Genomic DNA, 21,137 nt, shown 5'->3' on the forward strand with positions numbered 1-21,137 from the left:
GGCAATAGGAGAGGCTGAAGAAATATTCTATTAATCTTGTACTGCACTGTTCCACCAGGGTGCAAATCAGTAACAAATACATGAGTGGTTTTTAAATTATTATCAACAGTTGAGTATTCCGGGAGTAGGAAAAAATAATTGCTATTTTCAACTCTGTGGATAAAAATCCTTCAACACTGGTGTGTTGAGAGACTGTAGGAAAAAAAAAAAAAGTTAGCATCTTCTCCTTGAAAGTATTTACATGAATAGGAATGTATCTGAGTTTCAGAACAGAGTAATAATGTACTTTTTTTTTAATTTTTAGGTAAATCTTTTCGTCATGAGCAGTGTGAGGCCAAAAATGGATATCAGTCTGACGCAAAAGGAGTCAAAACCTTTGTGGAATGGGTTCCCAAGTATGCTGGAGTCCTGCCCGGAGACGTGTGCAAACTGACCTGCAGGGCTAAGGGCACTGGCTACTACGTGGTGTTCTCGCCAAAGGTAACTGCTCCCAGACTGCCCAGAAAAGTGGGTGTCCTTGGCGGAAGTTATTTGGTAGAATGGAGGCTGCACATACCAAATGTAAACAGTCATTATTTGAGGGGTGGCTAGATTTTGGAAGGTTTTATTTTCACCTCTGTAATTTCTGTATTTTCAAACTTGCTACAATGAATCAAAAGGATTTTGTAAACAGAACAAGTAAATGTTTTAAAAGCTATTTTTTGAAAACGTGTAACTCTGTCAGGAAGATGAGTTGTGACCTTAACTTCAAAATAGTATTCCCTAGGTACGTTTGTAATTTCTCGTGTCTGACTCTTTGCAACCCCATGGACTGTAGCCCACCAGGCTCCTCTGTCCATGGGATTTCCCAGGCAAGGATACTAGAGTGGGTTGCCATGTCCTTCTCCAGAGGATCCTCCTGACCTAGGGTTAAAACTCGCATCTCATGCACTGGCAGGCAGATTCTGTGCCCCTGAGCCACCTGGGAAGCAAAGATAAATATAAAGGATGCCTAAAGTTTGTGTTCCCTACGTAGATGGAATGACTGCTTCTCAAAAGAATACTTTCTCATATTTTTAGCACAAATTATATTTGTAAAGGAGACTATAAAACAAGAAAGTTTTCTATTTTTCTATGTTTTATTGAAGAATTCCATTGGTGATTCATGAAGCAGGATGTCAACATCATTATCCCTGACCTAGACTTTAAAATGCCCTGCACTTTTAATATGAATCAGTGTCCCTCTAGATTTACACATCATAATATATACATGTGAAATGATCCTTTATTTTCCATAGAAGAGCATTTTCTAAATTACTGAAGTTTCACTTCTCACAATCAACATTATGCTATGGTTTAAAATACTGTTAATCTAATTTACAAATAGGCATGATATTTAAAGCCACCTCTGTAACAGGTCTTCAGATATTTATGACATATTATTGAAAAGTAATTAGCCTCCAACTAATAAAAATAAATGAAAAAAAAAAAGAAAAGTAAGTTAATGTCCAAGTTATGTGTGTTTTAAAACATTTCATCTTTTATTGTAAAATAATGCATTTTCTTTTAAAAATATTAAATAAAAGTGAAAAACATTATCTGGAAATATAATCATCCAGAGAGTTGTTAACCTGTTGAAGAAGAAAGAAAGAAAGTGAAGTCGCTCAGTTGTGTCCAACTCTTTGCGACCCTGTGGACTATAGCCCACCAGGCTCCTCCGTCCATGGGATTCTCCAGGCAAGAATACTGGAGTGGGTTGCCATTTCCTTCTCCAGGGGATCTTCCTGACCCAGGGATTGAACGCAGGTCGCCCACGTTTAACCTCTGAGCCACCAGGGAAGCCACCACACCCCAATTAACACGTCCACATATTCATATACTCACAGACGTATATGATGAGAGGTTTTGTGTATACACAAATACAAAATATGTACATTTATTCATATGACTGTGTGTGTTACTTGCACTTACATGCACAAACCAGTAAGAGATCATATGCATACTATTTTATAACTACCTTATTCAATATATGCTAATTCTTGTTTCAAAAATATGCAATCTCTTCCAGTAAGTACGTTTCTCAGACTTGCCCAGACTTCTTTTTTTATACAAATTTGTCTCTATTTGGGGCTTCCTTAGTGGCTCCGTGGTGAAGAATCCACGTGCAATGCAGGAGACACAGGAGACTCGCGTTTAATTCCTGGAGGAGGGCATGGCAACCCACTCCAGTATTCTTGCCAGGACCATCCCATGGACAGAGGAGCCTGCTGGGCCATGGTCCATGGGTTTGCAAAGAGTCGGACATGACAAGCAGTTGAGCATGCATGCACACATCTCTATCTCAGCATCTCACCATTCCACACAATAGGGAATGCTTTCCAGCCGTGACAAGGCTGTGTGTGTCCATGTAGATTTTCAGTGTTATGACAGTAATAACAAGTATGCAACCAAAAAGGATGTCCACATACTTGAGCCTGCTCAAATCCTGCTCTCCCTCTCCCCACACAAGCGACAAACAGTCCCACATCCTGGGTGAAACAGTCTATCAATAAAAAGACAAGACTATACCACGGGGACTTATCTCAGACACAGAAATCGAGATGAGGACCTTGGTTCTCCTAACACATTTAGAATTAGACTCAAGAGAGAAAGAAGAAAGAAAGGGCACAACCCTGATTTATCCCAGTTCTTCTTCCTGCCAATATGTCAAAGATTTTCTACTCAGTACTCCTGGAAACTATGGTTTGGGGTTGGGGGGGGGGGGTTGTTTGGTTTTTCTTTTTTCTTTTTTTTGGTTGTTTAGTTTCTGATATAAAATCTATTCCAATCAAACTTAAAAGTCCCAAATTAAAACTTGATTTTATCAAAGAAACCACGTATGCAGAGCCAGTATTTCCCATCGCTAAGGTGTCTCTCGTTATCCAGGTGACCGACGGGACGGAATGTAGGCCTTACAGCAATTCTGTGTGTGTCCGGGGGAAGTGCGTGCGGACAGGCTGTGATGGCATCATTGGCTCGAAGCTACAGTATGACAAGTGTGGCGTCTGTGGAGGAGACAACTCCAGCTGCACAAAGGTGGTTGGAACCTTCAATAAAAAAAGGTAATGTGAGAGAACCATTGCCCTTAACTGACCTGAACAAGACTTTCAGTTCAGCCGCTCAGTCATGTCCAACTCTTTGTGACCCCATGGACTGCAGCACGCCAGGCCTCCCTGTCCATCACCAGCTCCCGGAGTCTACTCAAACTCATGTCCGCTGAGTCGGTGATGCCATCCAACCACCTCATCCTCTGTCATCCCCTTCTCCCGCCTTCAATCTTTCCCAGCATCAAAGTCTTTTCAAATGAGTCAGTTCAGGTGGCTTTAGACTCTTGCAAAATTGATAAAGGAGGACTCGTTACATCCTAAGCTATCTGTGGGCATGTTACTCACCAGGGTTCTTGGCCTCCTCCAAGCAATAGAAATTGACTAGGGGGCAGACAAGAAATTCAGGCAAGGCTTTACTGGGGCCCCTGCTGATGCAAGGGGGAGCAAAAAACAAGCAACAGGTTCCCTTGTTTGCTCACTCCCCTGGGCAGGAGGAGCTCATTCTTTATATGGGGTGAGGGTAGGAGTGTGTCCATGGGCTGGCCAGAGGGGGACCTAGGTATTTTTCCCACCCTTCTGGTGGTATGACTCAGATGTTAAAGAATCTGCCTGCAATTCGGGAGACTACAGGTTCTATCACTGGGTCTGGAAGATGCCCTGGAGAAGCAGGAATGGTTACCCACTCCAGTATTCTTGCCTGGAGAATTCCATGGACAGAGGAGCCTGGTGGGCTACAATCCATAGAGTTGCAAAGAGTTGGACGCAGCTGAGCGACTGACACTCTCACTTTCTGGTGGTGTGGAATGAAGGGCGGCAGGCACAGAACCCTGTTTTTGGCTCCATGCTCTTCAAAAGTGGTGGTTGGGTTTTTTGATCTCTTCGTGTTTCTTGGGCCCAGAATTTGCCCCAGCGACACACAGTCGATCACACATGCAGTGATTTTTAGGCCCACACAGTTTCTCTGAGTTTTGTTGCTGGAGGAGAGGTGGGTCCAGGTGCAAGCATTGCAGCACTGCAGCAAAGCGTCCCGGGTCCCAGGCCCGTCCCAGAAAGAGCTTTAGCCAGGCCCCCCTACTTAATGCTTTATGAATATGAGAAGGGAAGGCAAGGACATGAAATGACCCTGGATGCCGACTGGAAACTCGTGGCACCTTTCGAAGCAGATGGAATCACAATGGCCGTGGCTTCAGGTTTTGTAGAGTGTGAAAAAGGCAAAGGAAAAATCTGTGACATTCCACTTGAGCCATACCTTGCAGATCTGTTATTCCTGAAACACAATTTAGGAAGAGATGACTGGTTTCCATCTTAACTACATTTTTTTAAACAAATAAATTCTCTTTGGGCTATATTTTTCTTGAGAAAACATTTCTCAAACCAAAATGTAAGTGATCTGCAGTGGTGTTGAGGGCAAGCCTGTTTTTGCGTGCACTACCCTGGTTTCTATCTACTCTATGAAGCATAATATCTGTTTCCTGCTCCCTCTCATGGTCCTTGATTACACTCTTGCTTTAAAAATGTAAGTTTAGAAAGTAACCAGTTTCTGGCATGAAATATTATACTCTCAGCTAGGATGACTGAGTCAGCTAAAGAGTCTGCAGAAACGCAGAATTGTTTTTCCTCTTCACCAGACTACCCTTGCGCTGTGTGGTATTGGTCAGATGGGACTTCCCAGGTGGCACAGTGGTAAAGAATCTGCCTGCCAGTGCAGGGGATGCCAGAGACACGGGTTTGATCCCCGGGTCGGGAAGATCCCCTGGAGCAGGAAATGGCAACGCACTCCAGTATTCTTGCCTGAAAAATTCCATGGACAGAGGAGGGCTACAGTTCCATGGTGGGTTACAGTCCATGAAGTCACAAAGAATCAGACATGACTGAGCATGCACACACACTCACACACACACATCAGTCAGGCGCATCTGTATTCCTGAGGTTTGTGCTGTGTTCTCTGTAACTGGAGAGGAATATACAAGCCAAGTCCACAAGAAGCATTTCTTAAAACAAATCACATGCCATGGTAATGTAAAAAACTAGAAGTGATCTTTGATATGATAAAAAAATATATGGCTGGAGAACTAATTCTGTATTAAAATAGTCATTTCAAATCTTGTTTACTAGTGATATAATAATTATTCATCTAATGGTGTTGAACCATCTAAGTCAAAAAGGCTGCAAGTCCAATTATATTCTGCATTTCAGTATATTTCAAAGATGCAGGCACCTTAGAAATGATCCAGTCTAATGTTTTGCTTCATAAATGAGGGATTTGGGACTCCGAAAGTTTAAGATTTAGGCAGTTTTACATGACAGTTTTACATGAGGAATGCCAAAGTAGAGGCTATAGTTTAGGTCATAAAAATAGGATGCACAAGCTATTTGTTAAAAAGGAAAAAAAGAAGAGACAGAAAAAGAAGGAAGGGAAAAAATTCAGAACCAAAAGAGAAATAAAATTAGTTTTTAAAAAATAGCTTATGTATTATATGCTATGTATTTTTCCTACATCAACTTATAAGACTCTTACAATGCTAGATTTAGCTTTTAGGTTTTTTATGTATTTACAGCAAATAAACACGTATTTGCTGTCACACAAAAAGATGAAAGCACTCATGATAGCAACAAGAATGATGCACCATAAACCCTTGCAAATTGATTTGATCAAGATTAGAGTATGTGATGCAAATGACCTGTTTGAGTATCCTGAATAAATTATCTTGACATAGTTGATTGATAAAAAGGAACATTGATCTTGGAGCTGGAATATTTGCAGTCCAACTCTGATTTAGTAATTCCCTAGCCACGTGGTCTTGAAGAATCACTCAACTTCTTTCCTATTAACATCCTTGAAAGTAGAATGGAAATAATAGTAATTATCTTGCAAATAAGTGTTTCTGTGAGAATCAAATGAGATTATGCATATTAAAATATTTCACTAAGTTCAAAACTCTTCAGGAGCATGATCCTAATTTTAGTTCACTCCTCTCTCAATTTTCTTCATGTCCCTAAAGGGTAATTCAGTCCTTCTACTGCCTGGGGCTAAAACCTTGAGCTGTCTTTCACACCTCATTTTCTGTCACAACTCACATCCATTCATCTGCAAATCAGTCCTACTTCCAGGGTGTGTCCCAGAATCTGGTTGCCCCTCGCCAGCAGGAGGACAAACACCACCATCCCATGGTCATCCTCTTGGGCTGTATCAGTCCAGCCGTCTTCCCATGGGTGGCTCCCCAGCCCGTGGTTCTTCACGGTCTCTTCCTCACAGAGCAGAGAGAGTCATCCCTGCATTACCTGAGTCAGCTGGTGGCATTCCTGGGCTCAACCCTTCAGTGGCTGCCATCTCACTTAGAGTCAGTGCACAAGGCTGTTTTGTAACCTGGGTGATGCCAAAAGCTTTGGTCCCTGCCCTGCTCCAAGTCTCTTCTTCCCTGGCCTCTTCTCTTGTTCTGCTCTAACATCCTGGACTTCCCAACTTCCCAACGCTCTTCAGACATGGCAAGCAGGACCATGGGCACTGTTTCCTCTGCCTGGAACAGTTTTTGACAATGAATATAACCAATGCTTCCTCTAGAATTCCTTTAAATGTCTGCTAAATGTAACCCCCATCGCCCCCAGGCAGTGACTTTCTTAAATGAATTGGAGGGTCTCTCCCCCTTCCTCCTTGTTCCACTGTCTTCTTACTCTCCTCTCTTCTTCACAGCTCTTATCAACAGATATCATCGCATATCCTGTTTGGGGGTCTAACTCCTCCACTCTTGCTAGAATGTCACTTCCATGACAGCATGTGTAGTATGTAAGAATGCACATATTCCTTCATGGCAGGTGCTGTTCTTAGTACTATGGAGAAAGCCCTGGACACAAGAAGATTCCCTTTGCAAATAGGTTCATCTGTACCATTTTTCTAGATTCCACATACATGTGTTAATATAATATTTGTTTTTCTCTTTCTGACTCCATTCTGTATGAGACTCACTAGGTCCACCCATGTCTCTGCAGATGGCACAATTTTGTCCCTTTATATGGCTGAGTAATATTCCTTCATATATATATATGTACCACATCTTCTTGATCCATTCCTCTGGACATTTAGGTTGCTTCCATGTCCTAAATGGGAAGGAAATCCAAAAAAGAGGGGATATATGTATAAAGAAAAAAGGAGACTCCTTGCCCTGCCATCCACACTTCATACTTCATACATCCATGAAAACAGCTGCATTCATTCATGGCGACCAAAGAAACCGGTTAATGCCCAGAGTTTAAATGATACCAAACAGGGTGAAAGAAAACAAATAAGGAGTAAAAGGAAATCCTATTTTACTGAAGCATCAAGAAATCAGCACAGGAATCTTCATACTGCCCAGTGCCTTGAGCGCCTCAGTCTGGAGACCTGCCCAGGGCTGAGCTCCCAGTGATTCTCATGAGTATGAGTCAGACTCCAAGAAAAAGGATTTTAAAAAGCCTGTGCTGTCTGATTCTCTCAACCAACATTCTTTACTTTCTTGACACTCTGTTTGGTATCACTTAAACTCTGAGCATCACCAGAACATATTTTCATTTAACTGTTAGCAAGTTCAGCTGATTGAGCTAAAGTTTCCATGCACAGGGACGTGGTAAAAGGAGCAGAAACTAGGAGTCAAATGTCCTAGCACTGCCACTGGTTAACTCTAGTGAACTTGGCAAATTACTTTAATACATCTTCCCTGATAGGCGCTTTTTTTTCCCAAACACATATTTGAGTTTTGTTTAGATTTAGCGGTGTAATTCATTTACACGTTGAATTTTTCTGCTTTCCCTTTTTAAAAATGTATTTATTTTTAATTGAAGGATACTTGCTTAATAGTATTATGTTGGTTTCTGCCAAACATCAACATGAATCAGCCACAAGCAGACATATGTCCCCTCCCTCTTAACCCTCCCTCACCATCCCAGCCATCTAGGTAGCCACAGAGCCCCAGCTGGAGGTCCCTGAGTCAGACAGAAAATTCCCATTGACTGTCTATTTTACACATGGTAATGTACGGTTTTGTCGTTGTCATTGTTCGGTCACTAAGTCATGTCCAACTCTTTGCGACCCCATGGACTGCAGCACACCAGGCTCACCTTTCCTTCGTTATCTCCCAGAGTCTGCTCAGATTCATGCCCACTGAGTTGGTGATTCTAACCATCTCATCCTCTGCCGCCCCCTTCTCCTTTTGCCTTCAATCTTTCTCAGCATCAGAGTCTTTTCCAATGAGTCAGCTCTTCTTATCAGGCGGCCAAAGTACTGGAGCTTCAGCTTCACCATCAGTCCTTCCAGTGAATATTCAGGGTTGATTTCCTTTCAGATTGACTGGTTAGATCTCCTTTCAGTCCAAGGGACTCAAGAGTCTTCTCCAGCACTGCAGTTTAAAAGCATCAATTCTTTGGTGCTCAGCCTTCTCTATGGTCCAACTCTCACATCCATACGTGACTACTGGAAAAACCATAGCTTCAACTAGATGGACCTTTGTCAGCAAAGTGATGTCTCTGTTTTTTAATACACTCTCTAAGTTTGTCGTAGCTTTTCTTCCAAGGAGCAGGCATCTTTTAATTTCATGGGTGCAGTCATTGTCGACAGTGATTTTGGCGCCCCCCCAAATAAATTCTGTCACTGTTTCCACTTTTTCCCCTTCTATTTGCCATGAAATTATGAGACCAGATGCCATGATCTTCATTTTTTGAATGTTGAGTTTTAAGCCAGCTTTTTCACTCTTCTCTTTCACCCTCTTCAAGGTGAAAGGCTTTTTAGGTAAGATGGAATATTTTTCTCCTGGCTTAGTTTGAAGCCATAGTAGAAACATCTCATCTCTTAATATTAGACACTTAAAAAAAAATCCTGTGACAGAATCTAATCCAAAATGTACTACATAAGTAAAGTTAATAAATCACATTGAATAGGTAAGCCATATCGTCAGCATTGCATCTTCTCTCTTCAAGACAGTAAGAAGTTCTGCCACCTGCCTGGCCATCATTGGAGATCAGATGCCCAGTACAAAGGGGCCTTCCCTGGGAATAAGCCTTCTCTCCAACTCAGAGGAAATACTTGAGTGGGAAACACACTTGGATTTTCCATATATGGATCAGTTGCCCCATATCCTCTAAACTTGAGTAAGAATTTGAAAGTAAATAAGTAAATTTCACACACATTAGTCAAACTGCACAAGCAGAGTATTTGTATATATTTAAATAGCTAGGAAGCTAAAACATATGGAGACATTAATATAATTACTTAGACAAAGATTTTGGCAAGAGATGCCTCCTCTGCACTGGTGTAATGCCTTAGTGCTCAGCTAACTTTCATCCTAGCCTTTTCTGCAAACTTATGGGTATCAGAGATACTTTTACCTTTGCCCACTTTCCTGAGCAGAAGATGGATCATTAGAAATTTATCTCATTTATTGCTCATCATAAAAGCCTGAGTCAGTCCACCATAAAGTTTTGCAGACCCTAATAATTCTGGGAAATTTGCTAAGGCATTAATGTTTCTTTTTTTTTTTTTTCGCCTTTTGATACCAGTAAGCTGTGGTTACCCAGTTACAGAATTTTATGTTTTATTTTCTTTCCTGCCCCAGCAAATCCAGAGTGTTAGGTAGAAACAGAATCAGAGCCTCCACCCTGTCTCTAGTCTAACAAATAATTAAGCCCATGGTTTCTCAACTAGTCTGAGCATTGGAACAGTGGGAGAAACTCCAAAAGTACTGCTGCCTCTGACCCATCCTGAAAGATGAGGATTTAACTGCCCTGGATTCAGATTTACAGGCTTTGAACTTTTTCCAAAATCCCCATGTGATCTTAATGTGCAAACAAGTTTGAGGAACGTTAATTGAAAGATTTCTGTGAGATTAATTGAGGGTAGATTTTTGTTGGTTTCTGTTTATGTGTATCCCATTTTGTGCCAGAAAGAACATAGAGTAGCTTTATAAATTTTGAACATCATAATAAAGATGTGTGCAGGACATCCCTTCTCGGTTCAGTGGTTAAGACTGCAGAAGGCACAGGTTCAATCTCTGGCCAGGGAACTAAGATCCCTCATGACTCATGGTGTGGCCAAAAATAATAAGAGAAAATTTTAAAAGTAAATAAAAATCTGTTGTTTAAAGAAATGTATGCAGTTTGATAGTCTAACTATAAAATATATTTTGCTATAAGAAAACCAATGTTTGAAACCAATTTTAAGCTTTAATAAATTGAAATTTTTTAATTTTAATACCTTAAAACTGCACTAAGATAAGGTGATGTGCCAGTGCTAATCATTCAGTCAGTGTCCGACTCTTTGTGACCCCATGGACTCTCTCTGTCCATGGAATTCTCCAGGCAAGAATACTGGAGCGCGTAGCCATTCCCTTCTCTCCATTCCCTTTGATACCCACCCAGGGATCAAAGCCGGGTCTTCCACACTTTTAGAAAATGTCTATTTACCTTATCTATTTGTTAAGCGTTTTACTTATATTTTTTTTTCCTTCCTCCCCCCTCTTCCCGTTCGTTCTCTCTCCCCTGCTGGACATCCCTGCTTCCAGTAAGGGTTACACTGACGTCGTGAGGATCCCCGAAGGGGCGACTCACATAAAAGTCCGCCAGTTCAAAGCCAAAGACCAGACCAGGTTCACTGCCTACTTAGCCCTGAAGAAGAAAAACGGTGAGTACCTGATCAACGGCAAGTACATGATCTCCACTTCGGAAACCATCATCGACATCAACGGGACCGTCATGAACTACAGCGGCTGGAGCCACAGGGACGACTTCTTGCACGGGATGGGCTACTCGGCCACCAAGGAAATCCTCATCGTGCAGATTCTTGCCACAGACCCCACCAAGGCCCTCGATGTCCGCTACAGCTTCTTCGTTCCCAAGAAGTCCGCTCCAAAAGCAAACTCTGTCCCCAGCCAGGGCAGCAATAGCGTGGGCTCGCCCAGCCCGCAGCTGCAGTGGGTGACGGGCCCCTGGCTTGCCTGTTCGCGAACCTGTGACACGGGCTGGCACACCAGGACGGTGCAGTGCCAGGACGGGAATCGGAAGCTGGCGAAGGGCTGCCCCCTCTCCCAGAGGCCTTCCGCGTTCAAGCAGTGTCTGCTGAAGAAGTGTTAGCCCTGTGGTTACGGCCTCCTGCCGGGTCGGCTGAAAGGACGGCTCTCGGATGCAGGCGCGGGGGACGCAGGGTCCCCCGAAAGCACAGAAAGTCACACCCTGCAGCGTCATCACCCACGGGGAGTCCGATTATGGGCAGAATCTGCCCTCAGCGACCAAAATGAAGGTGTGCACTGCTTCGTGGGACAGTGGTGACCTTGGGACGTGGAAACACTTGCGAGTTCTTGAACATCCCCTGGGCCGACGAGATTGCAGAAACACGGATGAATGTAGAAACAGGGAACATTCGAAGATGGCAGAGCAGTCTCTCCCTCGTCACCTACCTCTTATAGAATGTCTTCAAAGGCATCATAATCATTTTCATGCATATTATTTACACAGCAGCTTATTTTTATTGTTTGTAAATACATGCTTCCTTGGTATGTCACTTTATATCACTTGGTTCTATTAAAATATATATATATATATATATTTCTATATAAAAAAAGTATTTGACCAAAGGAGGTCTGCAGCTATTTCCACTCTTTCCAGTTTCCAGAAAGAGCTGTGGATGTTTTACTGGAAATTAAGAACTTGCTGCTGTTTTAAAAAGAGTTAGTTATACGTTCAGACTACGGGAGATATAATTTTTGTCAAAAACCATTTTGACAGCAAGCATCTTCTGAGACATTCTGAAAAGAAAAAAGGGTCTCAGTGTATCTAGTCATTTAAATATACGCAGGGGTCTGTTTATTTAAATCACTAACTGCCTGTATTTTTTCAGGCAGCCAGACAAATTAATGTATCATGAGGAGGGAGAAGAAGTGTTTGTGTGTGCATCAGTATTCAAAGGTCTGAAAATTAATTACCTCCTGTTAAAATTTAAAAGTAAAAACAAACAAACAAAAATACCTGCTTCACCGTATTTTCAAGTTAGATTTTCACAGCTGCTTTCTCTCTCTGTGGCTCCTATCTGATATCTCACAATGTGTCGTATCCATAGAGAACACACAGCGAAGTTTTCAATCACATTCAACACTGGTATACCTCTTACCAGCAAGCCTTTATAGCGCCTTTTGTTTTCGCTCGTTTCTTTGCTTTGTTCAAGGCTTCTTAACCTACCATGTTTTGGACTTGTTGACTTGGTAGTCAGCCGCATGTAGAAGTGGTTATCGTTAATGTGGCTAGTGCAAAAAAAAAAAAAGGTTACTATTAACAAGACTGTTTCCACACCATAGGCAATAATTCTTTGCATATTTTTTTTTAATCCAAGTATACTGATACTGTTAAGATTGTTCCCAGTTAGAAAGCATTTGGTTGTACCAGTGAGTGATGAAATGTGATGGCCTTTGCAAAGTTTGCTCTTATTTCCATAGCCTGTTTAGGTAGATTGTGAGTTGGAATAGTTAGGCATGGAAAATTTTTCCAGTCATCTGCATAGAAACTTCATAGGCAATAAACCACATCCCTCTATGCCATGGTTCAGAAAAACCAAAATATTACATTTTATTTGGTTTTTCTTTGTGAAATAGCACAAACAATTTGCTTTTATGAAATTTTCTAATAATCCTACCAAATGTGCCCTATTATTAGAGATTTGCTTATAAGGATATTAGGGAACTACTATTTGAGTTTCCTTAAGCTCATGAGAGTTTATTTTTGTCATAACATATTTTTAATATAAAAGAAATATGTAATTGATCTTGCTATAGCACATTCATTTCAATAGACCAAGGGAATGGATATCTCTGTGTTTTAAGTATTTGCTCAAGAAATCAAAAGTGTTCATCATTCTTTGGGTTTTCGTAGGCTGACTTTGCTTTAGACATGGTCCTTTTTCTTAATCAAATGCCAGTTAGAGAATGGAGGCCTTTACAAGACTGGTAACCTCCATTTGATGAAGGTACCAGATATGAGGCACTGAGAGCAAAGCTGTTCACGTCAGTAGAAAAAAGTAAAAATAACACTGATCATTTGACTATGCCGAGAGAATTGACAGACCAGCTTTACTTTTTCCAATATTCAAAATAACTTGAATCAAGTAACTCAGCTATGGCAATTTTTTAATCTTTTGTGGTTGTATTGGCAGTAACATTAAAAAATAATTGAAGAGCAAACGTGATTGTCTCCTATTCTACTTCTCCATATGTATTCATAGATTTTAAAATATGATTTACCAATGATTCCCTTTTTCCCCAAATACCGAAGTTTTACACTTCTCGTAGGAGCAATCCTAGAGAGTTTAAAATAAATAAATAAACCACTATTCCATGCTTCTATCTAAGGGGCTTTTTTAGTTTTTTTTTTCTTTCCCCTTGTGCGGGTGTCAGTAGATTGACTAAGGAATGTATGTCTAAACTCCTGAGAAAATATATAGACTGGAAACTGAAATTTAGAGAAATGGAGTGTTTAGTAGACACAGAGAATGATAAGCAAAGGGAAAATCCTCAATATATGCAAAGTAATTTAGTTCAGTTTCAGGTTGTGTTATGCCTTTTCTTTTTCCATAGCTGCATCTTGAATTAAGAGTGTAAAATTCAGGATGCTAGAAGCCACTTCCTAAAAAGAAAAGACTTTAAAAGAGTCTGTCTGAAAAAGCTCAGGTTAGTAAGAATCTAATGGCACTCACAAAACTAAACACTCCAGATTGTTTCAGTAGATAAAAGGGAGCCCAGAGCAATACAACATTTATTTCTTCTAGAACAGAAAGTGTCAAATGAAGCCCTACCTTGTTGTTTAGAGGTTTAAGGACATTGTTTTAATTTATTCAACCAATTCAATGTCCTCTGCCTTCCTGTGGAAACAGTTTTAGCACATTAAGAATGAAGGGATTAATCACAGACAAAAAAAAGTTGCAGCACTGAAAAAAAAAAAGTAATTTATTGTTTTTGCAACTGGTATGTGAATTTGTGTGATAAAATTATTTATTCTTATTTAACGAAAATATGTGCAAATTCTTCTATATTTAAGATGTTCTGCTGTTGTCCTACTTTTTAATTTATGCTTCATGTTTGTGTATAAAGTACACTTTGTGAATTTACATAATATATGGCACTGGTCGCTTTTGTATTTTTTTTTTACTGAAAGCTTTCTGTGTGAAACAGGTGTATATGTGTATATTCCTCATGTATTCTTATTCTGATACTGTCCCTTTCCTTACTAAGGACATTTTAAAGTTAATCTTCCGTGGCTAGTAATATTCATCACTTGTAGTTAAGTTAACAGGTCTTTGGGTTCCTAATCTTCCCAAACCTCAGCTAAGAAACACATTTATTCAAGGAACTAAGGTCTAAGTTTAAAACTAGAGTATCTAGGTAGCCTGGAAGCTTCCAGTAGAAGCTAAGACAATTCAGAGTCAGGTCCATACACTTTCACTGACGAACTTGGACAAGGAGCTGTTGATATATCACAACCTCCAAATGATATCAATGATAATAAAGCAAAATAATGTCTTCTGCTGCTTTAGAAACCCTTCTTAACATTAATAGCATTTCCTCTCAGCATCTTTAGAAATTTGTAAATGAGAGTAAACAAATCGGACTTAAATGATTCAGATATTTGTAGTCATAACTGTTTCTGCAAGTTTGGGATGTCCATTGATATGATGTTTTATTATTACAAGTTAATCTTTTGGAGGGATAATAGGATTTGGGACAAGCAGGGACACCTATGATCACACCAGCTTGCCCCAGACTATAATTTCACGATTTGGTCACAGTAAGGCAAAACACCTTTGGACACACAGTTGACCAGATCAATCTTTGGTTCTGATGTTTCTCCCCTTGGCTCCTTCTTTATTAACAAGGTCATTTTAATGGTCTGGGAGACAACAGCAGCCAGATCCAAAGAAGTTCAGGGCTTGTGCTATAACTTAGAGTTCACTGTGAAATAAGACTGAACTTAACAATTGCTGGATTTTGCTAATAGCTTGTGGCTGAGTATGAAATCTTATCTGCATGATGAGTGACTATTATTAATCTGTTAATAGTCAAACTTGAAGTCATAAAAACACATTATATTTTTTTTAACATTTCAAAGCTACAGAGTAACTTCTGAGTTACTGTTTTATTCTACATGAATGACCTTGAGAACAGAAATGGCCATTTAAGTTCAGGGTCAAGGTGATCTATCATATAGACACACAGAAAGGGAACTTGTAGGTTTTCTTTATTATTTTTCTTATTTGCCAACAACCTGTAGTTTTAGGTTATCGAACAGGTAGACCAACCAAGTGGGTAGATCAACTAGCCCACTGAAAAATACAATCTTTCTAATAGCTTCCTGTTCACGTGAACTACGGGGCTTCCTTTGTAGCTCAGCTGCTAAAGAATCTGCCTGCAATGCCAGATATCTGGCTTTGATTCCAAGGATGGGAAGATCCCCTGGAGAAGGGAAAGGCTACCCACTGCAGTATTCTGGACTGGAGAATTCCATAGACTGAATAGTCCATGGAGTCGCAAAGAGTCAGACACGACTGAGCGAGTTTCACTTTCACTAGCATGAACTACAGAAATGACTTATCAAGTTACAGCTCTTAAAACATATCAGTCTATACTGTATACTGAATGTCTTATTTAATTAATGTATGAGAACATATTGAAACACCAACCTATGCATCAGTGATTCAGAAAATGCAAACATACATAGTGTTCAGATCAGAAAAGTATTCCATCTGGCTATCCTGTTGCCATGATATCATAGTTATCAATGCAGATTTTGTAGAAAAGATAAAGGAAAGTGTTGTTAGAAAGTGTTGGTTTTAAAATGGAATAGGACTAAAATATATATATATATATATATATATATATATATATTCATTAGCTTGCACTCTCTTAATGTTCTCTCAAGTTTGCTGTCTGTGGTCCGTATCTTACATCTCCACCAACTGGTCCATGTGCCCTGCCATAGGTCAAGTGAAGGAAATAAATAATGGCCCATCATCCTATTGCGGGTTTGATCCTTGGGTAGGGAAGATCCCCTGGAGTAGGAAAATGGCAACCCACTCCAGTATTCTTGCCTGGAAAATCCCATGGGCAAAGCAACCTAGTGGGCTACAGTCCATGGGGTCCCCAGTGAGTCGGACAAGACTGAACACACACCTCACACATCTTCCTATAAGCCACTGCTGCAGCAGAATGATCCAAGTCTAACACTGTGAGGACAACTGTGATTTACAAATAAAACAGGGCATTTTTTTTTTAACTTTTCCTTTGGCACAGTCTAATGAACAATTGCAATCTTTATCAAGGTGCTAGCATTTTCAGTGACCCAGCTGCCAAATGCAGTATTTCTGAGTTACTATTTTATTCTACATGATTTCTTGGTTTGCAAGAAAGAGCTCTTTAAGTCTTTTTGTCAAAGCTGGACACAACTTGATAATCAAGGTTTGGGAAATTGTACCTAATGGTCATTCAGATTGGCAGGGTTTAGTGACAGAAGCTCCATGTACATTGAGTATATTTAAGGTGACATCCAAACTTGAAAAGCATCAGGTCGCCATAGCCCAGTTTTAGATGAGTCACATTCTATCATGTACTAAGCCATCAGCGTTCCTTTCAAACAAACTTGTCTCAAGTTGCTTATACACAAAGGAATTTTGTGTATATTTGGCTGGACTTCAAGTTTTGCAGTATTTTATGTCTGTACACTTGGCTATTCTATCTCCATCTTTTCTGTAACAATTCACAACATATTAGAAACATTTCACCCCATGCTGAGTGTATCTAAGATACAGTATCATACTGTGTGACTTTGTGAAACTAGACTTTGGATTAAGAAATTTATATTGTCCCTGGATGGTATTTTTGCATTACACACTCCAGCATAACGTAAATATAGGAGTTGACAAATACTGCTTACATTTTAATAAGATCATTCATAAGAGGAAATCATGCATGCGCTTTGTAAATAGACTGCAGATAACTAAACAGATTGCAAGAATATGTTGGATTTGATATAGGCAGTGGCCACGGATATTTGATTTCTATATTAGTGTCTGTGAGTCAAGTCAGGTAATAAACCTAAATAGGTATAGAACTGATATTTTTAAGTCTTGAAAGATGCTTTCAAGGCAGAGTAAAATATTGAAGATTTACATACTGTATACAAGCCGTAAAATGTACGCTGCTTTCTACTCTCAATTTTCCAGAAGTGATGGCATTTTTCAGTAAATACAATGCTGTTGGAAAACCAAAAAAAAAAAAAAAAAATCTTGGAAAACTAAGACGGGTCTTGTTTAAAATGTCTCTTCAGCTTTGGCATATTTCAAACCTGAAACAGCTATTGAAAGAGTTACTGTGTTTTGTAGCCTGCATTCCACAACTGCTCTGTTATTCAGGTAAACCACTTGAAATAAGATGTTTGGGACCTTTACTGTAATATTTTTCATTAAGGAACAATATCCTATTTTGTAAAACATTTCCTTATGTGTGACTTTAAACTGTAAAATTAAACATTGGTTTTGTGGTTTCAGTGGGCATAATAAATGTAAATTGTAAAATAGGTTAAAGTATGTATGGCATATAATATGTTTTAGAGGTAGAAACTATTGTCTATTTATTCTTAATTTTCTCATAACAGCAATAGGATCAAGTTAGGTCTTAATGAAGCCCCAGGTTCTCTATAATTTCTACCATCTCTTATCCACTTTGGCACAGGCCTTTAATAGTTTGTCTGTCTTAAACTATAATGAACTTTTGCTTCAAGTTCTTCTTACCAGACCATCAGCCCCTAAATCTGTCTAGTTTCAAACTTCTGATGTTAAATTGGAACCACAAGCAACATAACCTACCTACTTCATCCTTATTTTTATAAAGACAAATGTATTCTAGCTATAAAACTAAACAGCCAAAATAATAATGCATGCATCGAAATTTAAAAGGCATTAACATTCACTAGCAAAAGGCTATTTTTTGGTATCAAATTTATAGCATTAAGATTCTGAAGGACATGAATTCCTTCTAAAACTGAAATCATTACTAGTTAATGTACATTGCAAACACTGAATTTCTCTCTCTTATCAAATAGTATTTCAGAATTGTACTTTAAATTTTCTTCTTGGTAGGATATATAGTGTTGAAAGAAATAATTTAAAACACTTAAACATTTAGAAGTCTGGTATATTATAATTTAAGATTATTGAACACCTCTTGTGTCAGGCACAATAGTAAATACCTCACAATTTTCTCCCAGGTTTTCCACTCCATGACCCTTAGGACTCTGGTCTTAAGAGCCCAACATTGCAGATGGCCCTCAAATCATAATTGTCAGTGATTGTCTAGCTGTCACCAAATACCACCCACTAGTATAACAACTTTAGATATTTATTATCAATTATTGGCTTTTTAAAGGGAGTCTGAGGGAGGGTTTGCAGGGTGCATGGAAGAATGTGTGAGATAGGGGGGGCTAGAGGGAGAATTTAAATGACCTAATGTGTGGGCCCTTGAGTAAAAACAAGAGTGATCCTAAAATTCCAATTAAAATGGCATGGAAACTGTGGAGAATTGGGCAAACAGTGAGAATAGAGACAAGAGCTTAGAGTGTACAAAGAGCTGTTGTTCAAGGAGAGAGAATTTGATTTAGAAAACCAGTAACTGGCTGGAAGGGGAAAAAACACTTTGGTATTTAATCTTACAAACTCCTTCACATTAATATTGAGTTGGTTCAGGCAAAGTAGAAAGTATCAAAGTGGTCCAGAGGGTAGTTTTTAGACTAGGAGTAAAATGAACAAAGAAGATGGTTCAAAATGGAACTATAGGCATGTGAAAAGTCCAAGCCATCTTTAATTCCTAGATTCTCTGTAGTCTCTTGACATATTGGGCTGGCAAAAAAGTTCTTTCAGGTTTTTCTGCAAGATGTTATGAACTTTTTGGCCAACTCAGAACATATCTTGAGAGCAAAGTCTTTTTGTTTGTTTCTTCACTGCCATCCCATCAGCTACCCTGAAAGTACCTGGCAAAAATAAATACTCATAAGTACTTGCCAAATGAAGGAAAGAAGGAAGGATTGGATAGCAAACATGTAGATAATCGTCACTAAAGGGATTCAGAAAATGGTCAAAGACATCATAGTAAATGGGTAGGCAACGAAAAAAAAATTTTTTTTTTTGGCAATGAAAGTATTCTAAATAGGGAGCACTGACATTTTAGACAAAATGTCAAGAATGAAGGGAAATAAAAGCAGATGCATGGTAGCTCCTTAATTCCAAGACAGATCTTTAGTTCCTAGGGTGACATGTTGTAAAGGAATTCTAAAGATGTCCCTCCATAATTCCTAACCCTTGATCATTCAATCAAATGCTAATCCAGACACTGCTGTAAAGGCATTTTGCAGATGGAATTAATCCTACTAACCTCTCTAACTCAAGAGAGGAAGGTTACCTTGGATTAACTGGGGGTGGGGTGGAGGGTTCAGAGTAATCAAATAAACTCTTAAAGACAGGAAAGAAAGGCAAAAGGGCAAATCAGAGAAATTCCAAGAATGAGAAGGATTCCATGCACCACTGCTGACTCTGAAGATGAAGAGAGGGAGTCAGGGGCCAAGGAACATAGAATCTAGAAGCTGAGAACAATCCCCCAGTTGACAGCCAGAAGGAAAACAGGGACCTCAGCTCTACACCTGCAAGACGAAGGATTCTGGCAACAGCATGAAGTTCAGAATCAGAGACATCCTCAGAGCCTCCAGAAAGGAATGCAACTCTGTTGACACCTTGATTCCAACCTGGTTACACCCAAACCAGAGACCCAACTGAGCCAAGTTGAGCCTGATATTTTTCAGTCAATAAGTTATGTCCGGCTCTTTGCGACCCCATGGACTGCAGCACACCAGGCTTTCTTGTCCTTCACCATCTCCCTGAGTTTGCTCAAACTCATGTCCATTGAGTCAGTGATGCCATCCAACCATCTCAACCTCTGTTGTCCCCTTCTCCTCCTGCCCTCAATCTTTCCCAGCATCAGGGTCTTTTCAATGAGTCGGCTCTTGGCATCAGGTGGCCAAAGTATTGGAGTTTCAGCTTCAGCATCAGTCCTTCAAATGAACATTCAGGATTTATATCCTTTAGGATTGACTGGTTTGATCGCCTTGCTGTCCAAGGGACTCTCAAGAGCCTTCTCCAACATCACAGTTCGAAAGCATCAATTTTTTGGTGCTCAGCCTTCTTTATGGTCCAACTCTACATCTAAACATCTATTATTATCTCACCATAGAATTGTAGATAGAAGATAATAAACTGGTGGTGTTAAAACAGCCTAAAGGCTGCCAAGTGTATAGCAATTTGATATGGCACTTACAGAAATCTAGAGTGGAATATTAGAAAGGCTACCAGTTTAGACCATTAATCAGAATGAACAAGGTTAGGAACCAGTTCTTGGGGTTATGGTATAAGAAGGGGGAACACAAGAAAAACAGAATCTGACTTGCTAAAACAGGCACAAAGGCTTGAGATCAGACCCTCATCTAAGCTCACTTTGACATGGAGTCGCTTGGGCTGCTGGAAAAGTAGTCCATGTATACACCTTGACTCAAGGACAAGATGAGCTAAAAAACTTGAGGGGAAGTGAGAATCTGTTGCTACAGATTAGAACAAGCGAAAACAGGATTAAAGCAGGGGCAGAAGGGATAGGAGTTCATGGAATAGAGAAATCTATTGCCTGAAACCTTGTTCTCCAAAATGCAGCTAAGAAATCTTTTATTGACAATAAATCAGTGAATAAAAGTTTTGATCAAATAAGTCAAAGTTTTAATAAGGATGTTCTGAGTATAAATTGCTATTATTGAACCATTCCCAAATTTTGTGGTTTAAGACTACAGTGTATTGAAGCTCATGATATGGTGAGTCAGGCCTCAGTTAAGTGATGGGCCTGCTCCACATACCAACTGGAGTTATTCGATGAGATTCATCTGTAGCTGGACTGGACTAGAGGGTCCAAGACAGGTTCACCCACAAGTCTGGCATCTTGGCAAGGACAGCGAGAAGGTCGGGCTCAGCTGGAGCCCTCCTTT

At 39.8% G+C, this 21,137-nt stretch overlaps 1 protein-coding gene across 1 annotated transcript in view; it reads left to right on the forward strand.

Annotated features, from left to right (window-relative positions):
* Positions 1–17,646, forward strand: part of ADAMTS5 (ADAM metallopeptidase with thrombospondin type 1 motif 5) — a 57,815-nt gene extending 40,169 nt beyond the window's left edge. Inside the window, exons 7-9 of the mRNA XM_043892708.1 lie at positions 305–480; positions 2,905–3,080; positions 10,592–17,646. Coding sequence (XP_043748643.1) covers positions 305–480; positions 2,905–3,080; positions 10,592–11,159 — 920 coding nt within the window. The 3' untranslated portion in view covers positions 11,160–17,646. The remainder of the gene's footprint in view (positions 1–304; positions 481–2,904; positions 3,081–10,591) is intronic.
* The last annotated feature ends 3,491 nt before the right edge of the window (positions 17,647–21,137 follow it).

The sequence above is a fragment of the Cervus elaphus genome, chromosome 31, assembly GCF_910594005.1.
Source record: "Cervus elaphus chromosome 31, mCerEla1.1, whole genome shotgun sequence".
Classification (NCBI taxonomy): Eukaryota; Metazoa; Chordata; class Mammalia; order Artiodactyla; family Cervidae; genus Cervus; species Cervus elaphus.